The following is a 17,953-nucleotide window of genomic DNA, read 5'->3' on the forward strand; positions in this document are numbered from 1 at the left end:
TTTTATGTTAGCCTCCTGAAGATCAGCACGCACATCCGTCCAAACTCTCTCCAAATCACCGGAAAAACTCTCCTCCTCAGGCACAGTCGATACCAATTTGGAGAATGACCCAAAAGACGGATGTCTCTCAGAACAACAAAAAAAAGGCGAACACCCAGCAGAAGAGGATGTATGGTTGTTAAGAGCAAACTCAGCAAGTGGCAAAAACTCAGACCACCCCTCTTGATTCTCTGCCACAAAGCAACGCAAGAACTGCTCAACATCCTGGTTCTTTCTTTCTGTCTGGCCATTAGACTCAGGATGATATCCGGATGAAAACGACAAATGAACTCCCAACCTGTCACAAAAGGCACGCCAAAAACGAGCCACAAACTGAGGTCCCCTATCAGAAACAATGTCAGTAGGAACGCCATGTAGTCTGACAATTTCCTTGTCAAAAGCCTTAGCGAGTGTCTTAGCGCAAGGCAGTTTGATGAAGGGAACCAAGTGACACATCTTGCTAAAATGGTCCACGACCACCCAGATGACCGTGAAACACTCAGAGGGGGGGAAGGTCAGTAAAAAAGTCCATAGCCAGATGTATCCAAGGTGCACTAGGAACCTCTAGAGAGCAAAGCAACCCCGCAGCAGGAGCATGCGAAGACTTAGATCTAGCACACACAGTACATTGACGCACCCACTTAATGACTTCCTTCTGCCATCCAGGCCACCAAAAACTGCGACCCACAAGTCTGTTGGTCTCAGAAATTCCTGGATGACCTGCCAACCAAGACTCATGACACTCAACAAACAAATCTCTCCTAAAGGTCCTAGGCACAAACAACCTCCCATGGGGAGTGTTAGATGGGGCATTCTCCTGAGCTTTAAGAATCTCATCCTCCAAAATGGAGTCCAAAGCATCAAAAACAACACCTTCTTGTAAAATGCTCTCCTCCTCCTCCTCAGCACCGACCATGGGAGAAAAGCTGCGAGACAACGCATCAGCTTTAACATTCTTGGTACCCGGGATGTAAGTAACGGAAAAATTAAACCGCGAGAAAAAAAGTGCCCACCTAGCCTGACGGGCATTCAAGCGCTTGGCAGCATCAAGATAGATCAGATTTTTATGATCAGTGAAAACCTGAATGGGAAATTCAACACCTTCCAAGAGATGACGCCAGTGTTCAAATGCGAGTTTAATAGCCAGCAATTCCCGATTACCAATATCGTAATTAAGTTCAGTCTCAGAAAATTTTTTTGAAAAAAAGGCACAGGGATGTACTCCATCCTAGTTTTCCTGAGACAACACCGCACCGACCCCCACAGAAGAAGCATCAACCTCAACCAAAAACGGCTTAGTCACATCAGGCTGCATAAGGATGGGAGCAGAGGTGAACCTCTCCTTTAGAAACACAAAAGCTTCAATGGCCTCAGAAGTCCACTGAACTGCATTAGCACCTTTCCTGGTAAGATCGGTCAGTGGTTTGACAATAATAGAATTTTTTTTTATGAATTTTCTGTAATAATTGGCGAAACCCAAAAACCTCTGTATTGATTTCAAACCAATAGGCCTAGGCCATTCCTGCACAGCTTGAACTTTAACCGGATCCATCTCAAAACCTTCACTGGAGATAATGTAACCCTAAAAACTAATTCTCTGTACAGCGAACTCACATTTCTCTAGCTTAGCAAAAAGCGAATTGTCCATTAATAACTGTAAAACCTCACGTACGCTCCGCCAATGAGACTCCAGATCCGGCGAATAAATCAAAATGTCATCCAAATACACAACCACATTTTTGCCGATCAAAGGTCTAAGGATGTCATTAATAAGATTCTGAAAAAATGCTGGAGCATTGGTAAGACCAAAAGGCATAACCAGATTCTCAAAATGACCCACATGAGTGTTAAAAGCAGTCTTCCATTCATCACCCTCCTTCATGCGCAACAAATTGTATGCCCTCCGGAGATCAATTTTAGAGAACCACTTGGCCCCCACTAACTGGTTAAACAAATCATGAATCAATGGCAGTGGGTAAGGAATGCGTATAGTAATTTTATTAATCTCACGAAAGTCCAGACAAGGACGTAAACCGCCGTCCTTTTTTTTAACAAAAAAAATCCAACAGCCACAGGAGACTTGGAAGGCCTAATGTGACCGGCGGCCAAGCTTGTCTGTATGTATTCCTCCAAAGCTTTTCTCTCAGGAATAGTAAGATTAAATAAACGACTTTTAGGAAGAGTCGCTCCAGGGACAAATTCAATGGTACAATCATAGTCTCTATGGGGAGGCAAAATTTGCGATTCTTTCTCAGAAAAAACTTTCCAAAAATCCTGAATAGGTACAGGTAATTCCCCTTTATCCACTGCAGCAATGCACCCGTTACAACACTTGTCATAACACTTAGGGCTCCAAGACTTAATTTCATTGGTAGACCAATCCAGTACAGGATTGTGCAATTTTAACCAGGGTAACCCCAACACTACAGGAGAAGGCAAATTATTTAATACTACCAAATCCAAATTCTCTTGGTGAATACCATTAATAGTGAGGGGAAATTCACAGACCTTGTGAGTAACACTCTTTAAAGGAGAGCCATCGACAGAAACCACGGCAATAGGGGATGACAAAGGTTTGGGTTTTAATTTAAGTTTTTCCAAGAATCCCCCATCAATCACATTCAGAGTACAACCACAATCCACAAATACCCGAAATTCAATTAATTCTTCCTGAGCAGTGGTAGTAGGAGAAAGAAGTACACCCTTAGTATTTAAACAGGCTATACGGGCGTAACTGACCTTTTTTTTTCTTTGTTCACACAAAGCACACAGTTCCTAATGAAATGGTCAGACCCACCTCAATAAAAGCACAAACCTTCAGAAAATCTGCGGTCTTTTTCCTGAGAGCGGAGTGACATCGCCCCAATCTCCATCGGCTCTCCAATGTCAGTACAGACCCTCTCAAGACTCGGAGCTGACATGGCAGAGGTTTTACTCTCATTAACCCTTGCACGCAGTCTCCTGTCCCCCCGTATAGCTAATTGCATTGCCTCCTGCAAGTTTCCAGGTGAAGGATAAGCAATCAGCAGATCCTTAACCCTTTCCCCTAGCCCCGCAAGAAACAAACTTTTCAAAGCTGAATCGTTCCACTCCACCTGTGCAGACCACCGACGGAAGTGAGTACAATAATTTTCCACATTACCTGATCCCTGCCTCAAACGTCTTAATTCAGACTCAGCAGATGAGACACGATCAGGATCATCATAAAACAACCCCAAAGCAGAAAAAAAACTATCCACTGATCTAAAGCACGGATCACTAGGTTGGAGAGAAAAGGCCCATCCCTGAGGTTCCTTGCGCAAAAGTGACATTATGAACCCTATGCGCTGTGATTCATCACCAGAGGATCTGGGTCTTAAACGAAAATACAATAAACAAGCATTTTTAAAGGAAAAAAAATCTTGTTGTTCACCAAAAAATAAATCAGGCAAACGTACCTTTGGCTCTACAAAATGTGCTCCAGAACAGCTACTCACGTGTTGTTGGAGCTTGGCCACCTCCAGAGAGAGTCCCTGCAAGCGTTGAGCCAAATCCTGAACCGAGACCATGATGGAAACTGGAGGTCTTTCCTTAGAGAAATTTTTTGGGCTGGACTTACTGTTATGATCTGCTACAAGCACTAAGGAAAGACAGGAGATCTGTCCCTACAATATAACTAAGCTGGATCCCTTCGATGTAACGGGGAACCTGATCCTGCGATCAGACCCGCTAAAGTCCTGGGCTAGTCTGAACGAAGACCTATAGATGTGAGGGCGGGATCCCTATAAGAACTAGGGACTGGGAGAAAGATGGACACCTCCTAGCAGAAATTGTAGCAGAAATAAGACACATAAACAACATAGAACATAGAGGTCCGAAGACCCAGCAAAACTGACTGAGAAAGGCAAAAGAGCACCAAGCTAGTTCAAGAGTAGAAATTACAATGAAGTCCAGCAAGGCTAGGAGGGCGGAGCAGGACTAAATAGGCAAAAAAGGTCATGTGACCAGCAAGATAGAAAAAACCTAACAGGAGAGTTCTAACATTCAGAGTTTCCTTCTTTACTCTCTGTATCTGACAGGGGTCTGACCTCGTGTGCTACGTGTCAACCTACGTGGTACTGGGATGCGTGAGGCACTAGTATTTGCACTACCTCCCATTCTGTCAGCTCTAAGTGTTGGGGAACTGCAGGGTTGCCTTAACCTGTCTACAGGACTGGCAAGTATACCATTGGCTGGGCCTTCTTGCTCTGCTCCAATCGGGGATCCTTCTTCCGGGGATTCTTCTTGAGCAGGCTCTTCTGAAGCACTTACGGGCTCTACTTGCTGTGGAGGGTCTTCTGGCTGTTGAAAGAAGTGGATCACAGGGATTATTACTGCTCCTCCTAGTTGAGGCCAATCTGCCGGTAAATCTCCTGTCAGTATGGAGTACTGCTTCTTTAGGCTCCTCCGGTACGGTGAGAGGCACTTCTTCTTGCGGCTTTAGCAGGTCTGGACACAACTTCAGATGATCTCTAGATACCGTTGCAGTCGTCATTCCTCCGACTCTACTAATTAGGCAGGTCTTCTTGTTATCAAATCTTGAATTTAACACAGTGTAGGGTTCTCTCTCCCACTGGTCATCAAGTTTGTGGTTTCTCCTTTTCCTCTTTAACACCACTTCTCCTGGTGTGAAGGGTTCTGCGGGCGCACTTTTATTGTAGTGGGCTTCCTGCTTGTCTCTTACCCGAGTGAGACTGTCTTCGACACAGGCCTGTACTCTTCTGTACTGCTCCTGTCTGGTCGTGTCCCAGTCCTCAGTGGACCTATCTGCTTCCGGTTCTACTACACCAAGCTCCAGGTCCATGGGCAACTTCCCGGGTCTTGCTCGCATGAGATATGCTGGAGTACAATTGGTGGAACTCACAGGTATGTGGTTGTACAGATCTACCAGGTCAGGTAGTAGGTCTGGCCACTGATTTCTCTCCTCTAGTGGTAAGGTCTTCAGCAGGTCAATGACGATGTTATTCATCTTTTCACAGAGACCGTTGGTTTGGGGGTGGTACGGTGTTGTCCTGATCTTTTTACACCCGTACAGATGGCAGAACTCTTTAAACAATTCGGCCTCAAAGGCTGAGCCTTGATCTGTCAGCACCTGCTTCGGGTGTCCGTGGGGCCTGCAGAAGTACGCCTGAAACGTCTTCGCCGTGGTTTCGGCCGTCAGATCCTTGACGGGGGCGACCACCAGGAACCAGGAGTAGTGATCCACCATGGTCAGGGCATAGGAATATCCTGACCTGCTGGGTGACAGCTTGACATGATCCAGGGCTACGATCTCTAAGGGACGAGTCATCTTCATGGGTTGCAGGGGTGCCTTCTGGCTGCTGTAGTCTTTTCTTCTGAGGCTACAGGGTCCACAATTCCGGCACCACCTCTCAATGGAACTGCGCATTCCTACTCAATAAAACCGACACTTCAGAAGGGTTTCTAGCTTCTTCCAGCCAAAGTGCCCCGCCTGATCGTGGTAGGCTTCCAACACCATCTGGATGTCTGTCTTGGGCATCACTATCTGCCATACCATCTCATGGGTTTTGGGGTTGACGTACCTCCGGCACAGCTTCACCCTATAGATGAACAGCCGGCTCTTCTCATTCCACAGCTGCTTGGCTTGGAGAGACGCTTCCTTCTCCAGGGAGGAACCTTCCTTGGTTATCAGTTCTTTGATACGGCTGACAACCGGGTCGCTATCCTGGGTCTCCTTCCAGCTGTGGTGATGCAGGGGGTTTAATGTCTTACCACGTTGCCTCCTGGAAGCTTGTTGCTCGTGGACCACTCCGTTCTGATGAAAGGCAGGTAGTTCAATCTCCTCCAGGTCATCCACTTCTTCTTCAGTATCCGACTGGTGAGGCATCCTGGACAGGGCATCGGCGTTGGCGTTCTTGCAGCCTGCCCGGTACTTAATAGTGAATTGGTAGTTTGACAGCCTAGCCATCCATCGTTGTTCCATGGCTCCTAGCTTGGCTGTTTCTAGATGAGTCAAGGGGTTATTATCAGTGAAGGCAGTGAACTTATTGGAGGCTAGGTAGTGCTTGAACCGCTCGGTGATGGCCCAGACCAGGGCCAGGAATTCCAACTTGAAGCTGCTATAGTTCTCTGGGTTCCTCACGGTCGGGCGGAGCTTCCTGCTTGCATAGGCGATCACCTTCTCTCAGCCATTCTGCTTCTCACTCAGTACAGCTCCTAATCCTTCATTGCTGGCATCAGTGTATAGCAGGAATGGTTGGCTTTAGTCAGGGTAAGCTAGGATCTCTTCACCGGTCAGGATCTCCTTCATCACCTCAAAGGATTCAACTTGCTCCTTTCCCCACTGGAACGGGGGGTTTCTGCCTCTCTCGGACTGTCCTACCAGGAGATCTTGCAAAGGTGCCGCTTTCTTGGTATAGTCCTTCACAAACCTCCGGTAATACCCGATTAGTCCCAGGAACTGACGTACCTCCTTGAGGCTCTTCGGCTCCGGCCATTTCTGGATGGCAGTGACCTTCTCCGGGTCTGGTGCTACTCCCTCTGGACTAACGATGTGCCCCAGGTACTGTACCTTCCTCTTGAGCAGGTAGCACTTTGAGGGCTTCAGCTTCATCCCATACCGGGACAGCGACTCAAATACCTCCGCCAGGTGCTTCAAGTGGTCCTCATACGTTTTGGAGTACACTATCACGTCGTCCAGGTATAGTAGTACAGTCTCGAAGTTGCGGTGTCCCAAGCAGCACTCCATCAATCTCTGGAATGTTCCGGGGGCATTGCAGAGTCCAAACGGCATACTATTGAACTTGCAGAGTCCCATCGGGGTTGTGAAGGCCATCTTCTCCTGATCCTCCTCAGCAACAGCTACTTGCCAGTACCCACTAGTGAGGTCAAGGGTGGAGAAGTAATTTGCAGACTTTAAGGCAGCCAGGGATTCCTCTATATGAGGTAAAGGGTATGCATCTTTATGTGTAATGCGATTTACTTGTCTGTAATCTACACACATTCTCATGCTTCCGTCCATTTTCCTGACTAGAACTAGGGGAGCTGCCCAGGGACTACATCTATCCCTTACTACCCCTGCCTTCTTCATGTTGTGCAACATCTCCTTCTGGTAGTGTGCTGGTGGTATAGGCCTGTAACATTCTTTGATGGGTGGATGGTCACCTGTGGGGATATGGTGTTGAACCCCCTTAATCCTCCCAAAGTCAAGTGGGTGCTTACTGAATACCTGCTCGTATTCCTGAACCACCCGGTGTACACCCTGCTTCTGATGGGCAGGAGTGGTGTCTGTCCCAACATGGAGCTGTTGACACCAATCCTCCACCTGGGTTCCAGGGTCATTATCCTCCACTTCGTCTGGTGAGGTTAAGGACTCCGCCGTGTGTAAGGAGTTGTTATTTACTGTGTACAGTTTGGCAACAGTGGCGTAGTGTGGTAATCTAATCTCGTCCTCCCCATAGTTTAGGAGGCATACGGGCACCCTCCCATTGCGTACATTCACTACCCCTCTGGCAGTCAAGAGTGTAGGTCTATGTTCCGAGCTAAGGGGCTCTACTACCGCCTGGTAGCTCCGTACTTTGAGACCTTTTGCTGCTCTACACCAAATCAGCATTTCACTCATCGGGGGGATCACAATGAGTACCGGGTCTGTCACCCGTACGTTACCAATTTCACCGCCTGTTAGCTTTACCTGTTGCTGGTACATAAAGGCTCAGATTTCTTTCTGCAGTGCCCTTCTGTGCCCTGGTCTGGCAGTGTCAGCTATCTGTTGGAGCAAGAACAACACTTCCCCCAAACAGTTACTAACAATATTAGTACCAAGTACCATATACAAGTTTGTATCATCAGGATTAGTCTCTACTACAATTAGTCCCTGGTCCTTCAGTTCCACTCTTCCCACCTTTACTGCCACATCCTTAACCCCGACTAGGTTAAGGGGGAGGCTGTTTGAGGCATAGACGGAAAGATTTGGATCTGGTGGGTGAAGTTCGTCTATAGACCAGAACCTTTTGTAGAGGACATCAGGCGTGATGGTTACCTGAGATCCTGTGTCCAGCAGAGCGGGTGTCGCGATGCCGTCCAGCACGATGGACAGGAAAGGTCTTCCTCCCACGAACCTGTGGTACCAGTTTGATGGGCCTGCGGGGTCTACTCCTGGGTGTCGGAACCTCGGCCCCAGGGTTTTCTCGTTTAAAGGAAAGCTCTGAATGGCGTGACCTGTCTTGTGACAGCGGTGGCAGACAGGGTCCCTCGGCGGGCGGCGTTGGTCGCTGGTCCTCCCAGGGGGTGGCATTGTCCTCCTCATCCTTCTCATCCAGGGGACATCCTCAGGGCTGTCGGCTAGCAGGATCCTTCCTTCTGCCTCGGGCTCCGTCCTCAGCTGCAGGACACTCAGTACAGTGGTCAGGGTTTTGCTCAGCTGGCACACTTCAGAGCGCAGGCTGTCCAGCTCACTAGGGGACGTTGCTGGAACCTTGGCTTCAGCAGCCACCGGGGAAAAGGTGGATGCTGCAGGCACTGGGGTGGCCCCACCCTGGTAACATTGGATAGCAGTTGTTTCCAGGGGCTGCAGTCCTTTTATAGCCATTTCCTTAAGGGTGTCAAAGGTGCCATCTGGATGATCCAGGGACCACCAACGCACAGTCCTGCTCTCCTCTTGGGACCTCAGTCCCTGGATAAACTGTTCCTTCAGCATTTTATTTTCATCATTGAAGCTGGTTGGACTAACCTGTTTCAGAGCCCCTTGTAAATGCCAGGCATAGTCCCGAACACTGTCCTCCGGTTGCTGAGAGCAGTTGTAGAACCTCATCCGGAGGTCTGTCTCAGTACAATTCTCAAAGACAGTCTGTAACTTTTTAGAGATTGCGGACACTGACTCCTGGTCTGCGGCCGACCAGCTTTCTACTTCTCGCTCCGCAGCATCGGTCAATTGTCCCAATACAACATCAGCTCTTTGCTTGCCTGTCATAGAGTACATGTCCAGTATACCGCATATTTTCCTTTTGAATCCAGACAGGGTATCTGGTTTGCCGCTGTACTGGGGGAGCCACTTCGCTCCAGGGATGTACGGTATGACAGGGGTTACAGGCCCTGCTGGTGGAGCGGCTGCTTCGGCCTGCTCGGCGCCGAGCACGGGTTGGACATCAGGGCCAATTAACCGGTACTCCGGCGTTGTGCTGTTCTTCGGACATTCTGGCGCCCCCCTAGCGAACCGTGGCCTACCTTCTTTTCTTTTCTTCCGGTAGGCCGCAGCTCCGCAGGTGATGGTCTTCTTCAGGACCTTGTGTGGCGCCCTGCTATGCATGAGTGCCACAGATCCTAGAAGGGTGCATGAAAGGATTCCTCCACAAGGGGCCCGCACAGCATACACACACCTCCACCTTCCACCTCAGACCACCAGAGGGAGCCCGTCAGGGATATAAATAGGGAAGGTGGAGCTAGGCAGTGCAGTCTGGTCTGGAGTCGAGCCTGTGAGAAGCTGAAGTTCAGTGCTGTCTGAGAAGAGTTACCTCAGGGGACAGAGCCAGTTCCAGCTCTTGCAGGTGTTAGCCTGCAGTGCAGCGCAGTCCAGACTCGCCTAGCTCAGGTTAGTGAGCCCAAGGCGTGCCGACGCCATAAGAGCGGTGAAGCGCGGCAAGCTGCCGTTAGTGTGTGTAGCCTAGTGAGGGCCTCGAGCGAGGTCGAAGGCGAGTGGAGAGTGAGTAACATAGAGGGCAGAGGAGCTTAAGCAGCTGACCCCGAAGCATATACCGGACACCGGGTCCGAGCTTACAGGGATCTCTATGACCCAGTAAAGCACAACCGGAATCCCTGGAGAACTACAGGTCCCAGGAACACCAAAGAGCTGATACGTAACAGAGCCAGGAAACGCATAGACCCCGCAAGCTGGGAGCGTGTACTTCAAGAGAAGGCCCTACCACAAAGTCAGCCGGTGCAGGACAGAGACAAAGTTAGGCCTAGCTCCAGGCAGGTCAGAAACTACTACGCAAAGGCAAGAAACAGGAGGCCCTATATCCGCTCTCTTGGGAGGATCCTGAAATGCACCCTTCACCCTACAGTGCTCCGAGACGTGCCTGATTTCCCATCAGTAAAAGGTACTGAAGAGAACTGTATGTTTGCCTGTCTTTCCATAGGCCCGGCTGGGCCTCGATGTCCTGCATTCCCCCTTCATACGCTGCCCTGAGGCCTAGCTCCACCTGTGGGGAGCTGTTCCATCAAGCTGCCTTATCACCGGCCTCAGTGGGCTGCCGCAGCGCTGGTGCTTCTCACCAGATACCACAGGTGGCGTCACGAACTTTTATATAATTATAAACCCCTTTTAAAAGAGAGGCCCAGGGTACGGCCCCGGGAGCCGACTACCGCGACATCCCCCCATAAACCAGAACAACTAGGCCCGGGCGCCGAGTCATCCCCATCCTCTGGGATATTCATCTCTTGCGTCGCTTGCGTCCTACGTCAGAGCGCTCACTGAGGCTCCTTCCAGGACCTGGCGCTTCCTGGTATGACTTCGAGGCGTGGGGCGTGTCCAGGGCTTCGCGCGCTTCAGCAGGTACGCCTCTCAGTTTCCCGCGGTTACGCCCTTCTTCCCGCTCGGCGGCACAACAATGGCGGCAATCTTTCACCACAGTTAAATACACAGTTTTTATTAAAGGCGCACAGTACCCGGTGGCAACGTGCACAACACTCCGTTGTTGCAGTGGGCACGGGATCCTGTTCGTGATGCCAGGAAGAGATGACGCGCCCAGGGTGTTGGGGGACGACTCGGCGCCCGGGCCTTGCTGTTAGATTTGGGGGATGTCGCGGTGGCCGGCTCCCGAGCCCGTACCCTGGGGTCACTCTTAAAAGCAAAGGAATGGGGGAAAAGGTATATGGGATAAGGGAAAGTTCGTGACGCCACCCATGGTGTCTGGTGGGAATCACCAGCGCTGCTACAGTCCTCTGAGGCCGGTGATCAGGCAGCTTAGTTGGTGCGGCTCCCCACAGGTGGAGCAGGGCCTCAGGGCAGCGTAGGAGAGGGGATGCAGGACAGAGGGGACCCAGCCGGGTCAGGAGAAGAATAGGCACACTTACAACAGTTCACTTCAGTACCTTTACTGGTGGTGTTTCAGGCACGATCCAGGGCTCTATAGGGTGAAGGGTGCATTTCAGGACTCTCCCCAGTGAGCGGGTGTGGGGCCTCCTGTTTCTTGCCTTTTCCTGATAAGTTTATGACCTGCCTGAAGCTAGGACTAACTTGGTCTCTGTCTCGCACCTCCTCACCTGGTGGTAGGTCCTTCTGAAAGAGATCACACTCCCTGGTCTCTTGGGCCTCTGTGATTCCTGACCCTGGGCTAACGGTCAGCTTCTGGTGTTCCTGGGACATATAGTTGGCCAGGGGTTCTGGTTGTTTCTGCTGGTCCTAGAGATCCTTGCAGACACGGACCCGGTGTCCAGTAAATGGTTTTGGGGTGAGCTGGCTAAGCTCCTCTGCCCCCTATGTTGCTCACTTACTCCACTTGCTTTCGGCCGCGCTTGGGGCCCTCACTAGGCTTCACACTGGCAGTAGGCCTCGCTACTCTTCACCGCTCTTATGGCGTCGGCACGTCGTAGGCTCACTAACCTGAGCTCACTGAGTCTGTGCTGGACTGACTTTCTCACAGGCTTCACTCTCTGTGGACTCCAGCCTTAGACTAACTGCCTAGCTCCACCTTCCCTATTTATATCCCTAACGAGCTCCCTCTGGTAGTCTGAGGTGGAAGGTGGAGGTGTGTGAATGCTATGAGGGCCTCTTGTGGAGGAATCCGTCCATGCACCCTTCTAGGATCTTTGTCACCAATGCATAGCAGGGCGCCACAATCTCATGAGCTGTCATGTGCCCCTAACAACCGTGGGCGGATCCGAGATAACCAGTTAAATATCACAGTCGATCACTGGCAGTGGCATTTAACACACACCTGCCAGAGGCTCGTCACAAGACACACCCATAGGCGCCCCTGTCATGTGATTGCGGGGTGCCAACGTGTTGTCATGACAGCAGGGGGTCTGCAGAAGACCCCCGTGGCTGTCATTGTAGATCCCCTGTGGCCGGCATTCATAGGAAATTGTGATTTCTGCTATACATAGCAGTGCTGAAGCCCTGCTATGTGTAGCTTAGGTGAAAAGATTATTGCAGCTTCAAGTCTCCTAAGGGGGCTATTGCAGTCAGTAAAAAGTAAAATAAAAAAAGTAAAAAAAAAAATAAAGGTTTAAATCACGCCCTTTTGCCCTATTGAAAATAAAATCATTAAAAAATATACACATATTTGGTATTGCTGCGTTCAGAAATGTCCTATCTATCAAAATATAAAGTAAATTAATCAGATCGGTAAACGCCGAAATGAGAAAAAAAATCTAAACTCCAGAATTATGTGCGTTTTTTTTGCCTCTGCAGCTTTGCAATAAAATAAAATAACAGGCGATCAAAACATTGTATCTACCTCAAAATTATATAACTAAAAACGTCAGCTCAGGGCGCAAAAAATAAGTCCTAACCTGGCCCCAGATCCCGAAAAATGGAGACACTTCGGGTCTCGGAAAATGGCAAAATAAGCGATTTTTTTTTTCTTTTTTCTTACAAACTTCTGATTTTTTTTCACCATTCAAATATAAAAGAACCTATACATGTTTGGTATCTATGAACTCGTACTGACCTGGAGAATCATAATGGCCGGTCGGTTTTAGCATTTAGTGAGCATGGTAAATAAAAAGAACAAAAACAAAATACAATTGTGGAATTGCACTTTTTTTGCAATTTCACCACACTTGGAATTTTTTTCCCGTTTTCCACTACACGATATGCTAAAATAAATGGTGTTAATCAAAAGAACAACTCGTCCCACAAAAAAGAAAGGTACATTGACAAAAAATAAAAAACGTATGGCTCTGGGAATAAGGGGAGAAAAAACGAAAGGGCTGTACCCTTCTCTGGAAGTCCCACATATAATAATGTAGCAATGGTGTGAATGCTTGAGAAGGCTCAAAAATAATGTGTCTCTTCCAAGCCCCATTCATGGTGGGGGTCTTCCATGCGGACCTCCTGTGACCCGTGGATAGGTGATAACTTGCAAAGTTAAAATTAACTAATGCAAGCATGATTTCAATAATGATGTTAGATTTAACATTTCAGAGTAGTCTGTTCCTAATTATAAATATGCTGTATTAGCCCCACTAATAGGATCTTAGACAAGTCTTTTCCGAAAATGGATAGCAGGTGATTGATGCATTTTTGTAGAAAAAATCTGTAAAAAAAATCTTATTAGACATAGCAGCAATGAATGAAAAGTGGTTTGTATGAAGAGCTAAGTTATAGCCTGTCAGCCCGTCTGTTACAGAATGGCAGTGATGTTTATGTTCACCGCTTTTTCACTTTAGATCCCCTGGTGGGAAACCCTCAACCAGGAAAGACAAGAAGAAACGTTCACTTAATGATCCCACAGACCCTGCAGCCATTATAGCCAAAGCCTGGAAGCATAAGTTTGCGCACAGAAATGGTGATGACGCTGTCAATAAAGAAAATAGATCTCATGACGAGTCTTCGTTCTCCAGCCCCAATGGTACTGTTTGTAAATCTTACATGACTGACCAACCAAAAATCAGGCTTATGAAAGATCATGAATGGGAGGTTTGTTGCTGGATCTTTAAAGGGTTTATCCAGGACTATTTTATCTTTTTACTATAAGCCTAAAAACTGACAGGCAGGTTGTTACTAACAGAGGCAACTACCTGCCTGTTGTATCCGGCGCCTGCTCGGAGAGGTCACCGACCACTGTCACCAGCGATTCAGCTGCTCCAAGTCAACAGAGCAGCTCTTCTTCTTCCAGGCTGCTCTGTCGACGGGGCATTACTGCCGATGTTAGGCAACTTGTGAGTCGGCTGCCAATCAGCATGACGTCGGTGACGCGCCCCTGGGGCAATGGGGTACTCGGCAGCCGGGCCTATGGATGCTGGTGGGGGATATGTCACAGTGGCTGGCCCGGTCCGTGGCCCAGGGCGGTCAACCAAAAAGGGGATAGTAACTTGGATAGGAAAAATAAAAATAAAGTAAATAGTTCGTGATGCCACCTGTGGTAGCTGGTAATGATTACCAGCGCTGCTGCAGACCTCCGGGGGGGTGATGGGATGGTAGCTGAGGTGTTTCTGCTCCCCACAGGTGGAGCAGACCCCCGGGGCAGTGTGGAGTTTGGTGGGTGGTGATGCTGGGGCTTGTAGAGTGGTATATGGGTATTGTAATATGTCACCACATTTAAAGTATTAAGATAAACGTCCCTGACGCGCGTTTTGCCGGGGTTACCGGCTTTTTCTAAGGGCCCATATACCACTCTCTGTCATGCTGTGTGCCGTCGCTATCTCACTCCAATTTCCACTCTGCCGGCTTAATATATAAAGTGGCATTGACCACGTGCAGATAACCTGCACGCCACCTGAGTGAGAATGCTGTGGGGGAGATAGGGTGCTCTGACCTCCATGTGCTTAAGCTAATGATACAAACTGGCGGTTGACCACATCCTTAATCTCTGTAATTAACAACAGTGATTGTAAGCAGACCATCCGCACACAGCCAGAACGAACACGCTGCGGGAGAGACAGAGCACTATTATCCCTAGGGGCATGATTTAGTAGACCAGCGGTATTAACCGCTTACATTACCCATATGAGATTAATGCTTGGCTCTTAGATGTAAGCTCAGCCATAATAGCTGTTGCTTTAATGCCACCTGTAGCAGTGAGATTGAACAAGCATAACATTTATATCTCCCTATGCAATACTCTTACTAATTTACTTACAGCTTAGAGAATGTAAGAAGCCACAAGAGGCTCACTAGTGGAGAATAAATGATCACTCCTCACATTTCAACGGTATCCCGTATATGGAATCAATAATAACAAAATTATCTGACAGAGAGGGTTGGGATATTTGGGATATACAACTTATAATACCCAGCCAACAATTATAGGGACATTGGCTGTGGACAATTTATCTCTGTGTCCTCACATTTAAAATAGGAACTTTTGGGCTATAACTGCATAAAATTATATAGTAGTAGCCCTATATACATCCTTAGATGTATGATAATTCATTTACAAATAACTTTTTATTAAACAAGAGTTTTTAATTATACTAATAAAAGCTAAATTTTATTCACACATCTTTCCTTTCTTCATACCCTTTCCAATTTATATTAGCTATTTGAATCAGTGGTGACCACTAGTGTGAATTTTGACCATTATTCTAATCAGTATTCTATGTAATCTGGGTATAAAGGCACCCTGTAGGCGCGGACCCGGTGTCCGGTTTGTATCTTCGGGGTGAGTCTTATGATGCTCCTCTGCCCCCTCAACTCCTCTCTCCATTCTCCTCTTGCCTTCGGCCACACTCGGGGCCCTCAGAACTCTGCAGCAGACACGCTGCGTCTTCGCTGCTCTCAGCGTCAGCACGCTCTCAGACTCTGTCTCAGTCTGACTCCTTACTAACTGAACTGCCTGGCTCCACCCTCCATAGATATATCCCTAACAGGCTTCCTCTGGTGGTGTGAGGTGGAAGGGTGGAGGTGTTTGTATGTAATGAGGGCCTCTTGTGGAGAAGTCCGTCCATGCACCCTGGATCCTGTGGTACCTGTGCGCAGCAGGGTGCCACATCGGCAGTCACGATCCATCAAGAGACCAGAGCGGAAGAGAAGCCGCTGCTCTGTAGACATGATATCAGCAGAAGCCGCTGAATCGCTGTGACCGCTCTGTGTCAGCAGAGATTGGTGCCAGGCACAACAGGCAGGCAGTTAGCAACTATCTACCTGTTAGTTCTTAGGTCAATAGTAAAAAAAAATAAATAGTCCTAGATAACCCCTTTTAACATTATATACTTGCCAGCAATTATCTATTGTGTGACGTGGTCATAAGACTAAGTAAACTGAGTAACCTGGTCTATTACTGTATAACAAGGTCTATTACTGTATAACATGGTCCTTGACTGTATAACATGGTCTATTACTGTATAACATGGTCTATTACTGTATAATATGATCTATTACTGTATAACATGGTCCTTGACTGTATAATATGGTCTATTACTGTATAACATGGTCCTTGACTGTATAACATGGTCTATTACTGTATAACATGGTCCTTGACTGTATAACATGGTCCTTGACTGTATACCATGATCTATTACTGACCAGTGATAAATGGGGTTGTCCGTGCTTTTATACTTTTTTATTTGAAATATGGTTTCTAATGTTGGGGGCACTAGCTACAGGTATAGACCCTAATTGCTCTATAGGGGTTGTCCATCAATAAAGACAATTTTTTTTTATTACTTAAATACATGCATTTTTAGCTAAAAATAATTTTTTGTAATTGGATTTGATTAAAAATTTTGCACCGTTTGCCTTTTGTAGTCTCTATCTTGCACTGTCTAAGAATCCATCAGTGAGCTTATTATAACAGTTCAATAGGAGAGAACTGTTATAACAAGAGAAGGAGAGTAACTTTTTTTATGTCTTTTTCTGACCTCATCTCAGCTGGTTTAAGACCACTGACCACATCAAAGTTGAATGTGCAGAGAAACAAATAGTCTCTAAAAGCCAAATGGTGCAATATATTTAATGAAACCAAAATGCACAAAATATATCTTTAAGTCCACATAGGTGTAACATGCACCAATTGGCAGAATGGGGAATTTTTTATCCCCAATGGTGAACTTTTATCCCTATTACAAAATATGTGCCGCAGGTCAGATGCATGACCGCTGGGAGTCTACCGAAAAAAGCCGAGCAGCCACCTAGGGAATGAATGGAGCAGCTGTCAAGCATGTGCCTTTGCTGAAGCATTTGTCATCGAAACCAAGTTTTTACACTGTTGAAACAACATAGTAAAAAAAACATAGTTCTTATAGATGCTATATAACCCTTTTAAGGCAACCCATATACTCTAAAATCTAGACCTTTATTGGGTAGAAGTGTTTTAACTAATTGAATCGTTGACTGATCCTTCACGATTTTCCCAGTGTATATATGAATGTATATCTGTTTCTAACTTTTCCTATGTTCTTCACTTGTAGTTTGGGCGCCACCTGCTAAATCCTATTAGGAAAATAACACAGAAGGAAATTACAAGAAAGCAAGTCCATGTCTGAGTTGATGGACATGTTTCAGAGGTTTTTGGGAAAAGCATGTGAAAATTTGACAATTACTCCGAATAGCCTAATGTAACAAGCTGCTCCTCTTTTTTCATTTATTCCTTAGGATTGCCATTGGAAGGTTTATCTTACTGTACAAGTCTCATGGTTCCACCGTAACACGATTCGTTGGGCAATTTCAACATATATTTTTTTAATTGCTTAAAATAACATTTTGATAAGTACTATTATTAAGTGGCTAAATCATAAATGTTTGGGTCAGCTTCCACCAGCCAGAAGAAGGTCCTTTGTGCTCTTCTACAACCATAATGCGTACTTACTCTTTAGTCCTCACACACAGTCTCATCTTTTGGTGTGATACAACACTCCGGTATGCTCGGTGGTCAAGTTCTAGTGGCTACTGTACCACGGCAGGAGACACTTGGGCATGGGTCCTATTCCATATCAGAAGGTCATACATGAGGGAGCACACAAGTCTAGGTACACTATAAACCTGCAGCAAAAAAATAGAGGAGCAGACCAATGACTCTATTAGACCCAGACTTCATTGAAGTGACATCATAACCTCTGCTTCTTTATTCCCCAGGTTAGAGCAGTAACATGGGATCCCATGTTTTTCCAATTTCTGGATGTCTTGACAGAGGCACAACCAGATATTTATGTCATATGTTATGGATATGTCACTTTTCTCAGTTCCCTTTTACCATGACACAAAGTAATGCTACTAGTTTTGTAACATACTGGGGCCATTCATTATTTAACTCTGGTCTATCAAATGCTATTTCCC

The 17,953-nt window shown here is 47.1% G+C and overlaps 1 protein-coding gene across 1 annotated transcript in view; it reads left to right on the forward strand.

The window, feature by feature from the left end:
- Positions 1-17,716, forward strand: part of LOC141225670 (mitochondrial fission regulator 2-like) — an 80,690-nt gene extending 62,974 nt beyond the window's left edge. The window contains exons 7-9 of the mRNA XM_073667075.1: positions 13,408-13,589; positions 15,602-15,609; positions 17,089-17,716. Of these exons, the coding sequence (XP_073523176.1) occupies positions 13,408-13,589; positions 15,602-15,609; positions 17,089-17,163 (265 nt within the window). The 3' untranslated portion in view covers positions 17,164-17,716. The remainder of the gene's footprint in view (positions 1-13,407; positions 13,590-15,601; positions 15,610-17,088) is intronic.
- The last annotated feature ends 237 nt before the right edge of the window (positions 17,717-17,953 follow it).

This window comes from Phyllobates terribilis, unplaced genomic scaffold, assembly GCF_046119375.1.
Source record: "Phyllobates terribilis strain yellow unplaced genomic scaffold, ASM4611937v1 Scaffold_405__1_contigs__length_1709751, whole genome shotgun sequence".
Classification (NCBI taxonomy): Eukaryota; Metazoa; Chordata; class Amphibia; order Anura; family Dendrobatidae; genus Phyllobates; species Phyllobates terribilis.